General features: G+C 45.0%; 1 protein-coding gene across 4 annotated transcripts in view; it reads right to left on the minus strand.

The window, feature by feature from the left end:
- Atp8a2 (ATPase phospholipid transporting 8A2) overlaps positions 1 to 14,006 on the minus strand; it is a 542,501-nt gene that overhangs the window by 409,141 nt on the left and 119,354 nt on the right. For 3 of the 4 annotated variants that reach the window (XM_075950134.1, XM_075950131.1, XM_075950132.1), the window contains exons 3-8: positions 9,703 to 9,802; positions 9,002 to 9,100; positions 8,143 to 8,188; positions 7,526 to 7,566; positions 2,400 to 2,473; positions 848 to 917 (exon numbers count right to left, since the gene is read on the minus strand). In XM_075950134.1, coding sequence (XP_075806249.1) covers positions 848 to 917; positions 2,400 to 2,473; positions 7,526 to 7,566; positions 8,143 to 8,188; positions 9,002 to 9,100; positions 9,703 to 9,802 — 430 coding nt within the window. The remainder of the gene's footprint in view (positions 1 to 847; positions 918 to 2,399; positions 2,474 to 7,525; positions 7,567 to 8,142; positions 8,189 to 9,001; positions 9,101 to 9,702; positions 9,803 to 14,006) is intronic. The other variant, XM_075950135.1, reaches the window with a different exon arrangement.

Below are 14,006 nucleotides of genomic sequence, written 5' to 3' on the forward strand. Positions count from 1 at the left end.
TCCTTTTTTTTCCTGAAAAAAAGTTTTTCATTTGGTATATTTGACCATGTTTTTCTCCTCCCCCTATTCCTCCCTGTGCCATAAGGCTTGGTTCTATCAGTTTCTCCTAGGATGTCTTTTCCTTGCAGCAACTTCCTCTTCTGGCTTTGGAACAATGGTTTCACAGCCCAAGCAGGGTTAACTCAACCAAGGGCACTGTATAGGTGGTGGCCCATCCAGAGATCTTCACGACTAGAGAATCTATAGCTAAACTCCCCTTGCGTGTTACTCTGTGTTTTTCAGCGCCCTTTTCAGTCAGAGAGCCCAGGTCTGGCCTGGACACCCCTACCAGCCTCCCAACTGTGACATCGAAATGTCTTTAAACATCTTTCAGATACTTTAAAGCTTTGCAGATATGCAGATCCCTGGGAGCCTGGCCAGTAACCTGAGTGTCCTTAAAATGAACACAAAGACTTGAACCCTTTGTTTTGCATGGTTTATAGGGTTTTCGGGGGGAAAAACGGTAGTGAAATATTTTCACAGGTGAGCCCCAGCAGCTTACAGGAAGAGTAGTAGGAATAGTTAAGGGTTCCGAAAGGAGGATGAAGATGCCCCTAACCTGAACGGAGTGGGCAGAACTTAGGAAGATTTAAATGAGTCATGACCCACTGAGCTGAAGAACCTCACTTTTCTGAGTTTTCTTCCCTCCTAATCCAAGGCACAGACTTCTCGAGCTCCCACGAGGGTTTACCGTGTAATGTTGTTCACAGCCGAACAATGTTTTCTCCACAAAGTGCGTGGGGGATATTTGTATCATATATTTGTGGCCTGACCTCCTGTAACAACGTGAGTCACGAAGTGACTTTACCTGTCGTATTTTAAGGTTCGTCTCTCCATCCAGGTTAGCAGTTTCAACATAGCACATCCCCTGAGGCTCACTATGAGGAAGGGGAAAAGCCAAGGTTAGTACAATCTTCTCCACAAAGCCCCAGCTCACAAAACCTCTGATGTGGAATCCGGGGGCTGAGTTTAAGCCTCCTGATGCTACTTTTAGGGGCCATATGACTTTGGAATGGTATTTAAGCTCTCTGTGCCTGGGTTTTCCACGTACTAATATGAAAGGTGTCAGAGGTTAAAGGCTACTCACAGAGAACACCCACGCAGAAACAAGGAGTACCCAAAGCTATTGTTGGTGCGATAAACCATCTATGGTGAGCCAGCTTACCTGAGGTCACAGACTAGTTTCCTGGCCAAACTGCCAACGGACTCATATTCTAATAGTTTTCTCGTCACTATTGAATAGGGCCAATGAGTCGCACCCCTTGCTTATGGCTCTTTCTCCCTCCATTTGTTTGGGTTCTATCTTTAAACCCTTTATCCCTTGGTTTCCAACGCAAGACAAATCCTACACAAGAAACCTGGCTGAATTCCAAGAAAATGCAAACTGCTTAAACACCTGCACTTCCCAGTGGCGTATAAATAGCGGGGTTAGAGTCTTAACAATGCATCCTATAACCTTGAACTAAAGAACAGAAGTTCTTGGTGACCCTGGATTTGGCTTTCTTTCTTTGCTGTGTGTGTTCCACATATAGAGCCAAGAAGGCCAAGGGTGGCAAGACCCAGCTCCACACATCCCTGTGTGGTGATAACTGTTTGAAAGCCAAGGGTAATAATACCCAGCTCCGCCCATCCCTGTGTGGTGATGACTGTTTCTAGGACAACACTACCCAGAGATCAGCAACTGTTTGGAGCAAGAGTGAAGAGCAGGGCCTCCTCTGGGTTGTGTCTACACTGAGAAAACGCCTCAGGTTCTAGAACAGTTGTTCCCAGGCAACGCTAAGAGCTAGAAGACAGACAGCTGGCTGGACTGACCAAGAAAGGGCTGAGGTCTCAGCCACGCTGCCTCCCGGGGTCACTGAACACTCAGTCCCTTTAATCCGTGTCTTGACCAGTGAGGACTACCCTAGAGTGGCTGGGAGCTAAAGCCTTGAATACCAGCAAAGGGGTTCTAAAAACCTAATGAGATGAAGAGGGGACAAAACTAAGCGAAACCAAAAAGCACCAGCCAAGGCTCACAACAGGGAAGGCAGTTGACAAAGCTCCAGGCTGAGGATCCCTAACTTAGCCAAACGCTGGAGGCTAGATATACTCCCGACTTCCACTGCTTCCGGTTTGCAAATGTTTGCATACACTTGCGTAACAACTGAACATCTCAAATCTCAACATCTGAAATCCAAAATGCTCCCCAAATCCGAAACTATAGTTCATTAGGGATGCTCAGCTCATAAAGGAGGTCAGGCTTGTGGGAGGGGAACTCAGGGGCTAGAAGAGAACAGATGAATCAAGATTTCTGCAGTTCATTTAGTACTTTATTGTCCTTAACGTTCGTTTCGAAACATGTGCCCACCGGCACACCTGACCTGGAGGAGAACAGGACCATGTCTGCTGGAAGATATTGCCCATTGAGGACCTTCACGATGTCTCCCACTGCCACCTAGAGACCAGGGCCGAAGACAAGGAAGCAAAGAAAGCACACATGTGATAAGGGCGGTTAAATACGTGAAGAAGAAAGTTAGTCTCTAACTAAGCCACACCCGACAAGAACACAGGACAGATGCTTTTACTGCACCACAGCTGGCCTCCTACCCACAAGCTCCACATCTGTGAGTTCAGCCAGCTATAAATGCAAAATATTTGCCAAGCCAAGTGCATCTGCTCTGGAGTCACGGTGGTGCCCACCCAAGGTCCCAGCGCATCTGCCCTGGAGTGGTGGTGCACAGACAGGGTCCCAGCGCATCTGCCCTGGAGTGGTGGTGCACAGACAGGGTCCCAGCGCATCTGCCCTGGAGTGGTGGTGTACACCCAGGGTCCCAGAGTTTGTAGATTTGAGGCCAGCCTGAGTTGCACAGCAAAACCTTGCCTCAAAAAAACAAAACCAAACAAAGGAATAAAAGATAAGTATCGACATTAGCAAATGAAAGCAGAAGCTGCCTGTGTGCTGACTATTTCCCTGGCATTGTCCCCTAAGCTGTGCACTACAGAAATCAGAAATGTTCCCATGGTGTTTCCATTGCATTGGGTTTCCTGTAATCTAGAGGTTTTACATTCGTGGGAGGACATATGAACGTTCTGTGCAGTGTTTCTCTACTATATATATATATATATATATATATATATATATATATATATATATACACACACACACACTCTTTGACATTGGTTGTCATCAACCTGAAACTAGTCCCTACAGACACTGAGAAATTACCATACTGCATTTTTTTAAGTTTTAATAATAGCTTCTGTGTGTCTGTCTGTCTGTCTCGGTGTCTATGTGCACATATATATGTACCAAAGTGTAGGTGCCTGTGGAGAAGAGGGTGTCAGAGTCCCTGGGGCTGAAGTTACAGGTAGATGTAGGTTGTTCTCACTCAATCACTGAGCCAACCCTCTAGGCCCAGCCGTTTCCTGAAAAGGATGGAATAAAGAGAAAAGAAGAAAGGAAGGAAGGAAGGAAGGAAGGAAGGAAGGAAGGAAGGAAGGAAGGAAGGAAGGAAGGAAGGGAAAGCAGGAAAGAAGGGAGGGAAGGAAGGAGGGAGGGAGGGAGGAAGAGATAGACAAGTATAAAGAACACGTTTTCTTCCAATTATCCACTGTCTCATATACTCAAATGTCTCAACAGTTGCTCGTGGTAAGGGGGTTTATACATGTGGCTCTGAAGCTGGCCTGTGCAGCTGGATTGAGTCCCTCTCTAGGTCCCCGAGCTGCACACATCTCACGGGACTGCTGATGGATCAACTAAGTTCTCCTGCGCTGCAAAGGGAGAAACTGAGCCCGAAGGCAAAATAACTGACAAAGGTCACAAAACTGGAGTGTTACAGACATTAGTTATTATGTAAATATGTATTATTGGCGTGTGTGCATTTTATGGTGTCTGCATGAAGGTCAAAGGACAACCTCAGGCTCCAGTCCTCACCTTCCATCTTGTTTGTTGAAACAGGACATTCCTTGCTGTTTGCCACTCACTACGCTGCACAGTCCAAGCTAGGGAGCCCACAGCTTCTGACAGATTCTTCTGTTTCTGCGGCCCATCTCCTTATGGGAGCTCTGGGATCTCAGACGCACGCTGCCATGTCTGCTCTGATTGGGATCTCAGACGCACGCTGCTACATCTGGCTTTGACATGGGTTTTGGGGGTCTAAACTCGGGCTGTCAATAATCCATGGCAAGTACAGAAATAGCGCTCTGGGCTATTTCTCCATACAGTCACGGTTTAGAACTGAGGGGACACTAGCGCATTGCACCCGTTAGAGGGTAACCAACTGCATCCTCCACGGGAAGTGCATTCTAACAGGCTCCGGGACCCTCACTTTGAAATTGAGCAACACCTTCGGATGGGTAGCACACAATATTTAGTTTTTTAAAAACTAAGTTTTTTTTAAAAACCAGCATGTATGTGTGTGCATGAGTGTGTATGTGTGCGTGTGTGTGTATGTGTGTGTGTGTATGTGTGTGTGTATACATTAATGTTGTGGCATGTGTGCAGAATGGTAGCTGTGTGCATAATTAGTTCACTAAAACTTCAGATCCTCATCTTTCACTTTGGATTTTTGGTTGCTGTTTTCTATTTTACTTATTCGTGTGTTTTCCTGTGAGACAGATGACAGGCAGGCAGACACAGAGAGATCTGAGTGAGCATGAACATATATGCCCCCACGCGCAGGTGGAGGTCAGAGGACAATCAATCCCCAGGGGTTATCTCCGTGCACCGTGAGGGTCCTAGGCATGGAACTCGGGCTGGCAGTAAGCACCTGTCCCTACTGAGCCACCTCACTGGCCTCCGCTTATTGAGGTTAAGAAGTGAACGCAGCTCCATGGCTTTAGGCACGGTACAGGTACAGGATAAGCAGAGATTCCCTTAGGGGGTTGGGTATAGCTTAACGGACTGTGTCGGCGTGGAGGTCAAAGCCAGCAGAATTCACTGATGACATGGGACATAATTCCTAGTGCACTAATAGGTGAGAGTAGAGAAGAGGCGCGGAGGCTTCTGCTCCTAGTCTACTCATAATGAATCTCAAAAGCTACCCTTGTGGAACCAACTGGATCACACACACCAGCAGGTGCCACGGAACTTTCTTTTGGGCGATGGAGGTGAGTCAGTGGTAAGAACAATTACCCAGAATGCACAAGGCCCAGTTCCATCTCTAATACCACCACCACTACTAAACCCACTGATTTTCTGTTGGGAAATGGGAGGTGTTTAAACAACTATCCTACAGGTACAGAAGAATGCTTATCAAAAGGCCAGAACAGCAAACATTAAAACCCAAACCCCGGGTCACTTCAAATTAGCATCAGATCACAAGTCAGTATGCATTCTGAAGGCACAAACCAAAGCTGATTCCTAATAACACAGAGCAAACACGGGGATCGCTCATGCACACTGAAGATGTTTTTAAGTAAAAATATATTGCATAAACAGTTTAGAAAAAGGAGCAATTGATAAAAAAAAAACTAGAAAGAAACATTAGTCCTTTTAAAAGAATTGGATTCTCTTTCCCTGATTCGAAACATGAGGACAAGCAAGATAGTGTTCGCTCTTCTCCAAAGGACACTCACGTCCCAGGAACTGGGTGCTAAGAGGTTCCAACTGCAATAAGAAGCTGCCAACTCCTAACCTGGAGATGGTTTTCTCTGTGGATGTCCTAACACATGACCAACTGTTCCGGTGTGTGTGGTATTCGCTGAAAGAATTAGCACAGTGAGCAAGCTGTTCTGGGCCCTTGGATTCACTGCAGCCTCAGAAGACTCCTCCTGTCTCTCAACTGGACACAGCTAAAGCACCCTTCTGAGTAGATCCCACTAATGAGATCTTCCTCTCTGAGAGTCCCAGAGTCGGGCAAAACCCAGGGGCTTCTGTTAGAAATGGAACACATTCAGTGGAGCACAGCTCTGTGTGGCTCTCCAGGACACCTGGGCGTTTCCTACCCTCTGCCTTGAACATCTTTTCATGACCCCTGCCAAGTTACCCAGGGGCACTGCGCTACAGTGAGCTGCCCACGTAGACAGCAGTAGCCTCCCTGTGAACTTAAAACGGCAGCTCCAGGGCCCCTATATTCTGGGCATAGGGCGCGTGTGTGCTTGACCAGTGCTGAGTACCTGCTGGTTGAGGGCAACTCCACAAGACCACTCCAGTATGAGCTCCATGCCTGATAGTCTCAGGCCTCTGCTAACAGACCCACTTAAGACGGCTCACCATAAAGCACTGAAAATTGAAATCACAGTCTATCCTGCCAGGCCTATAACAAGGGGTGACGTTCCAAGCACCATGTGGGAGGAGGAAGGAACTTCGGGTGTCCATGAGGCCACCAGCTCTTGGATTCAGAAATCAATGACCACCACTCAGGTCCTGCTACTACTTCAAGTTGTCAAGACACTTGGACGCAAGTCATTTTTTATCTGGCCACTGCTTGTGCCTTTCTGAGGCTGGAGCAGCCAGAAGATTCCTGGGGAAAGGAGGAGCTATGTATGAGTATTCTCCACTTCCCACTGGCAGGTACCAGATCTCCCCCCCGAAATTCTGCCTTTTGACCAAGAACCATCACACTGAACTACCCAAGTTCAGGAGCCCCAGGAGACCACAAGGATTACAGTGTTCCACAACACTACAAAGGGGCGTTTTCTGGAAAGGGTAGATGGTTCTCATAAACCTGGTAAAATCAAATGAAATCCGATGCTGTGGGCAAACTGGCAACATTGTTTCCCACACAAGGGCTACAGGAGGCACTTGCTGGAACTTAGATATATTTAAGCAAGAAACAATACTTGAAGTTGCCCTTCTAAAACATTGTTTTCTCTTAAAAAAAAACAAACAAAACCATCAGTTTTGGACTTCAGAATGATGAACAGCATCTCCAAAATCAATACTGTGTGTCCACCAACAGAACCCAGCTAAAATAGTTAGATGAATAGCTGACTTTCCAAGTACAAAACACCAAGACAGCACAGTTGATTTCAGCTGACAACTAACAACGTCTTTCCTCCCTGAACGGAACCCTCCCACTGCCATCAGCAGGGAGGAAAACCACCCTTGCTACCACTGTAAGGATAAAAGCAGCAACTGGCTCCACACCCTGCACGGAAAACCTGCTGGCACTCAGCTATCTTTCCACCAAACACATCTGAAATGAAACTCTCGGAAGTTAAAAGACAACAGCTCTAAACATTTGAATTTAGGTGAAGAAAAGACAGGAGGCAGGGTGGGGTGTTTCTCACATGGGATTTTCAAACTAGAAGAGCTATGAAGTTCTGGAACTCTCCTCGGAGAATAATGATGGTCATAGCTTGAACATTACGTCCTTATAGAAGAAGCCGGAAAGGAGGAAGCGCATGTCAGTTCTCACAGGAAAGCAGACTACATGAGAAAACTCTTACAAAATGGTCATGACCTGGGCCTTAGAGCAAATTTTATATTGCCATTAACGTCGGCAATTTGTGACAAGTCTCCAAATCAATACTTTCTGGCATTATCTTTAAAATTGGTTCTTACCTCTTTCCACACAATGGTATGCCACATACCATTTCTTAACACTGTAAGAGAAGAAATAAGGCACTGGTTAACATTGTCAAGACTCAAAATAAAATGTCAGCTTTCTACAAACCCAAAAGGCTTCTGGGAAGCTTGCACTTATTAATCCTATCAAATCACATCCTTGGTAGAATGGTAGATGACCAACCATGCCAACATGGGCCTCCATATGTGTCCCTCTACAAGATAAGAGCTTCTGTGTGCATGTAAGCAAACCAAATTTATGCTTAGCCAGGAATAGAAAGGCCTGGTGTTACATAATTCCAATAGAAGCAACAATAGCAACAAAATACTGAAGTGATACAAAAAGCAAAATAATGAGGAAAGCAAGTAACAAACCATGGTGGGGAAGCTGTGAAACTTGTAGGGACAGAAACAGAAATCCTGTCTTCCAGAGTATACAAATCCCATTGATATAAAGACGAACATCTTATTTTAGCACGCTCCCATTTCTTTAAAGATTTGATAGATAATGTTTCTGACTTAATCTCAATGTCCATAGCCATGATCAAGCATTACTTCAGCCTGGGACTGATCGTTCAATCAACACTGAAAAGAGCAATGAGCTGGCAGCTTACCTATTGTTTTCTTCTTGTTAACTGCACTGTCTGCCTTATGTCGTTTCTGTCACAGGAAAAGAAGCAAAGGTTCTTACATTCAAATGTTCCAAATGAATAATTGAAATGGAAAGTAGTAATATCGAGGGGTGTGTGATAGGGGCCAAGAACCCTACAAAGCCAATGCTGTAGATTTAAGCTGGGTGGTTCGCCATCTGTCGGCACTGACTTGATCTAGATGTGGCGATTTGGAGCTTAAGTGACTTTTAGTTCTAATCATTTACAAGCCTTTCAAAGTTTCAAATTCCTCACAGTTATTTGTGGACAGCCTGAAACAATGACTGGGTATTATAAACCTGACAACAAAGAGCAGGTTTCACTCTCAAGTTAATTTACTATGTATTCCATGAAATATGTATGTGGGGGGGCGGAGAGTCAAGTGTGTGTATGGGTGTGTGTATGCAAAACAGAGACAGAAAGAGATAATGGCAACATGGTAGTAGCCAATGAGGTGTGAGGGAGGTATTAGGAGGAAGAGTCTTGGGGAATTACTTCAGGCACAACATGCACAATGCTGCCTGCAGAGAGAGTGCTAACTAAAGGTTTCATTTCATACCTGAATACAGGACTCTAAAGTAGGATACAAGGACTAACAGCGATAGACACCAGCAAGGTTCTAACCAAATGACCCAGGACATAGAAGCATCTCAGAGCCGCTGCACAGGCATTTGGGGCTCTTGGAATGTACCTTCCTCCCCAGCAAACACTACCGCTCCATTAGCAGCTGCTTAAGCCGTAGCCGTTTCCTGTAATATCACCCAGTCACATACACCACAAATGTCATAACACCATGTTTTAGTATGCAGAGTCGAAAACTTACAAAGTCTTCTACAATCTCTTTGATGCCTGCAATTGTTAAAATGATGATCAATGGCACCAGGGTGGTGTATCGTCCGGTCGGCGATACGTCTGGAATTTGCTGGAAGAGAACACAATAGAGAATGTAGCACATGGACGTCTCCACAAAGACAGAAAATGTTGTCTGAGGTTTCTTTCCTGCCTGGTTCCCTCAGTCGTTAAGTACCCAGAATTCCCCTGTTCTCACTGACCCGCCTCTACTTCCTGTCTGGTTGTCCTGCCTATACTTCCTGCCTGGCTACTGGCCAGTCAGCATTTATTTAAAACATAATTGACAGAATATAGACAATTGTCCCGTACCAGGAAAGCATGGAGCTCAACCCTTGCTCTCACTAGTCTAGTCCATTTCTGTTATACAACGAAAGGCCTGCTAATTCAAAAATAATTATGTAGTTTACGTGTGTGGAAAATGGGTTAAAATATGACCATGGTGGTCAAAATACATGTATGGTACATATGTTTACAATATCACAATGGGATATAGTATCTATTATAATAAATGTGTATTAATAACAAAAAGATAAAGCGAACATAAAAAGCATGACCCATGAGAACGGGTTCCCCCTCCTCTTGTAGTAACGACTCTTCTCAAGGCATTCTCTCCTGCGAAATCTCACTTTACATGTAATTGAATTTGCAAATTTTAAGCACTTAAAAAATTACCTGTAATAAGGCAATGAAGAGGAAGAAGGCATTAGCAGCTCTCCTAATCTGCTCATACAAGAATCGAGGTAGAAACGTCAACACGCTGTACTTGGCCGTACTGAAAGAACAAAGCAAAGACCACTAAACAAAGCGACCCCTAACAGCATGTCCTGTGTAGGAGGGCACAGCTGATAGGAGAAGCTTCCCAGATGATTTCAGTTCAAACTCTGATACGCACATTCAACCTTCCCATGTAGTGGTCAGGCTATTTATCCCCATCTGGGAGCTACATGCTAAGAGTAACACGTGTGAAAAGCAGTTCAGTGAAGCTCCGTGCACATGACACGCTGTGGATTCACCCACACCTAAAGAGCTTCCATTCCCCGTCCTTTGCTCAGACTTTGGCTTCGCCTGGCCACCCTCTCCCTTCACCCTGTAGCCTTCTAATGAGTGATCTTTCTCTTATCTCACCCCAGTTACATCATTAGCTTCCATTAAATTTGGTCAAATTCGACAGCACCCTTCTGCCTTCAAACCCCCAGTGGTTATTCTCCGATCATGTTGCCTCTGCTTTGATTCATACATCAGTCCTCTGCATTCATAGACTGGAAGGAAACTGTATCTGTACTGAACAATACAGGCTTTTCCATTCGAATTCTCTAATAGGCACACTATAATGATGATTGCCATGGCATTTGTATTGCACTGAGATATAATCTGATCGTCCTCTCGATGTAATGCAAGAGCATGGGAGGAAGTGTGTGGGTTCTATGCACAAGCAATTGCATTTATAGAAAGGACTAACAGCCATAGATTTTCATATCTCAGGAGGTCTGGAATGAATCCTGACTGGATACGGAGGGATGACACTATTTCTCTGGGCCCCAGAAGAGGTTACTGGAACAGGGAAAATGTGCACTTTGCCTATGTTTGTTCCCCATCATAGGACATAGCAGTTAATGAACAAGGAAGTAAACTGAACCAAAGAGAAAATGAGAGCCAGAGTGACTCCAGGCCTGCTCTCTGAAAGCATGACCCTACGCCTACTATTTCCTTTATTTGGTTATTTTTATGTATTGTTTATTTTTATGTGTTGGCTGTTGAAACAAGGTCTCATGTTGGTGAGGGTACTCTCACATTCACTTTGTAGCTAAGGTGACCTTGAACTCTTGATTCTCCTGCCTCCACCTCTCAAGTGCTGAGACTGAAGGTTCTAAGCCTGTTGTTGAGTATAGTCATGCAAGGTATAGCAGGTTCCAAATGCACACACCAGAAGAACCAAAGCAGAGGGGCCAAAACCCAAGAGTCAGCATATACAGGATGATGTGAACTGCTGTCGGCCCTGACAGCAACTGAGGCCAGAGCAACAGAGCAAAAGCCAGGCTGACAATTCAGAACACATTCTTACTTTCAAGGTTCCCAGAGGGAAGAAAAGAAAAAAAAAAGAACTGGTAGTTGAAAGTAATTATCAGTTTAAAAAGCACAAAAGCTCACACCAGTAAGGTAAAACTATAGAAAGCACCTGATTATACATTAGAACCTAGAATTCCATCTGTGTGACAAATGCACACAGTGCACAGACATGCACACACAAGTACACACATACATACATACGCATCTAACAAATGACTCTTTCGAGGTTGAACACCTTCCACTTCAGCAGAGTTCTGAGTATGTTTCAGGAGCCCATACCATGAAGGTGGAGAGCTGGAAAGGACAGGAGTGCTCCTCACACCAATAAAAACAGGAAATATGCTGGATACAGGAAAAAAGAGCCAGAGGTTTTCTCCTGAGGCAGAATGAGCAAGGCCAGCAACCCATTCCTCTAGGAGAGAATCACTGTGTGGCATTGGATATGATTATTTATAAAATTATATAAATAAATAACTCAGTACACACTTGTCTCTCTGGTGCACAGAGGAGATATTCTAGGTCCCTCCGAAGACACCAAATCCAGCTTTCACGGGAGGCCAGTGCTGTTGGTCCAGGGACCATGGCTGCAGGAGTGGGGTTTTAGAGAAGCTCCCAAGGAGGCAGGGTAGTTCACACTTCCAATCTGGGTGTAGTCCAGCTGTGGAATTCACATTGTGAGATTTTACAATGTGAGGGGAACAGAGTGACAGGGGCTTAGCAGCCAGGTGGCAGGAGAAAGACCATCTATAATGCTGACCGTGCACATGAAGAGCTGCTGGCTGCACTGGCTCCCCAGAACAAGAAAGACTGGGACTGATAACTATGAGTTTCACCAGTGGCTCAAAGTGTGAGTTCCCCCCGAAGAAGCCTCCAGAAACCTGCCTGTTGAACCGGCTTAGCACGCATGTCCCAACCGTGAATAGTAAATCCACAAGAACCTTGAAGGCAGCCATACCACCTCTTCTCTTGTAGACATGCAGAACACACATCTATCTGCTCAACAGTAAAGGTGTCATTTAATAGCCACCGAGAGAGTAGAAGGCCAAGCTGAAGTCTGCATAAGATGCTGGTTTAATGTACAGACTGATGTTTCAGGTCCATGTTCTGGGAGCCCCACATCCTCCCAGCTCCCTGGAAGACACCATCCCATCTCCTCTTGAGGATGCTTGTTTAGCAGAGTGGAGGTGAACCCAGTGGAACGTACTCTCCTAACATGCTCAAGGCCTGGGTTTGATCCCTAGGACAACCAAACCAAGCTGCTACCAAACCTGACAAGCATGATAACGCACTCCCATAAGCCTAGCACTAGGGAGGCCAAGACCAAAGATCATGAGTTCATGGCCAAGTTAAGCTGCATAGTAAGTCAACAGGTCAAAAACTGACGGAGAAGGAAGAGACAAATGGGGAAAGGAGAAAGGGAGGGGAGGGCAAGGAAAGTCACTAGGGGTTGTAGACTACCAAGATTTGAAGGGAAAAAAGAAGACAATATTAAATGTTCTAAGAACTTATGCATGTCTCTCTATAAGTTTATTTATTCTTAATTCATTTGTTATTTATTCATTTTATGGTGATGAAGAGTAACAGGTTCTACTGAAGTGCTCAGTTCTAACTGAAGGACTCCTGTTAGTCTCCCACATACACACAGGATTGGGCATAAAACCAAAGTATGCGGTCTGAATTCTCATACCTATGTGTATTCTCACAGACAAAAGTTGCCCCCATCCTTTAAGAGAGAAGCCTCTCTGACAATGAACAGCAATGAATGCAGACTTTTGGCTGCTCAAGATTCTCAGAATAAGTGAAAGCTGTGAGCTCACCCCCAAAGGAGTCGTTTTCACCACCCCCTCTAAGGCCCAGGGAGCACTGCAGAAGAGGAGGCAGGAAGTGTTTAAGAGCTGGAAGATAGGAGTTAAGAGCCATGGAAGGCTATTCTCTAGACCAGTGATTCTCAACCTGTGTGTTGCAAACCCTTTGCAGGTGGCATATCAGATATTTACATTACGATACATAATAGTAGTAGAATTAGCAACAAAATAATTCTATGGTTGGGGGTCACCACAACACGAGGAACTGTATTAAATGATCTCATCATTGGGAAGGCTGAGAACCACTGCTCTAGACTCACACAACCATTGTAATCATTAGCTCACAATAACTATGCTCTCTCCCACTGGGTTCACATAAGGCTAGCCCTGGCAACGATCGGTCACAGAAGAGGGAGGGGCTCATAGTGCCCTAAGGTTTACCACCGAAGTGCTGTCTATTGATAGATTCTGAAAGAGAATCGCTGCCTTACTTATGTCCAAATTATCCTGGTTAAACTCAGCAAATCCTAAAATAAAACAGGTAGACATGAACATGGAAGGTAATGTATGGAGAGGGGGCAGGGAGATGACAGAGTTGCTGGAAATGACTATGCAATGAGACAACTGAGTTAAAAGCCAGGACGTGGCGTATTGTGTGCATGCAACAGGGCCAGGGACATTGGTTCCAAAACTGGGCCCCAAGTTCAGTTAAACCGCTTTTCTACGCCCTCTTTTTCCCCCCATAGAAGTTTAGGGTGACATACATTTGATTGGATAACTAAGTTTGCTTAAAAGGATTTGTCGAAGTACCCTACAGAAGCAGAAACTTTTCCCCCCGAGCAGCAAATTTGCCATAAGCCATTTATAGGGCAGAGTGGAGGAAGGAATTTATTTACACATGAGTCAGGGTAAGGTATTACAAGGGTGCTAGCCTGCTGCAAAGGTTTATAACTGTACTATAACACATGTTTCATAAAGACACAAAGCTATAAAAAAACATATTTGCAAAGAGAAAAAAAAACAATTAGACATTGGGCTTCTTGCTAGTAACACAGACAGCTAGAGAAACATGCCAGATTTTTATAACCCAGCCAGACTGCACTG

Source organism: Microtus pennsylvanicus, chromosome 15, assembly GCF_037038515.1.
Source record: "Microtus pennsylvanicus isolate mMicPen1 chromosome 15, mMicPen1.hap1, whole genome shotgun sequence".
Lineage (NCBI taxonomy): Eukaryota > Metazoa > Chordata > Mammalia > Rodentia > Cricetidae > Microtus > Microtus pennsylvanicus.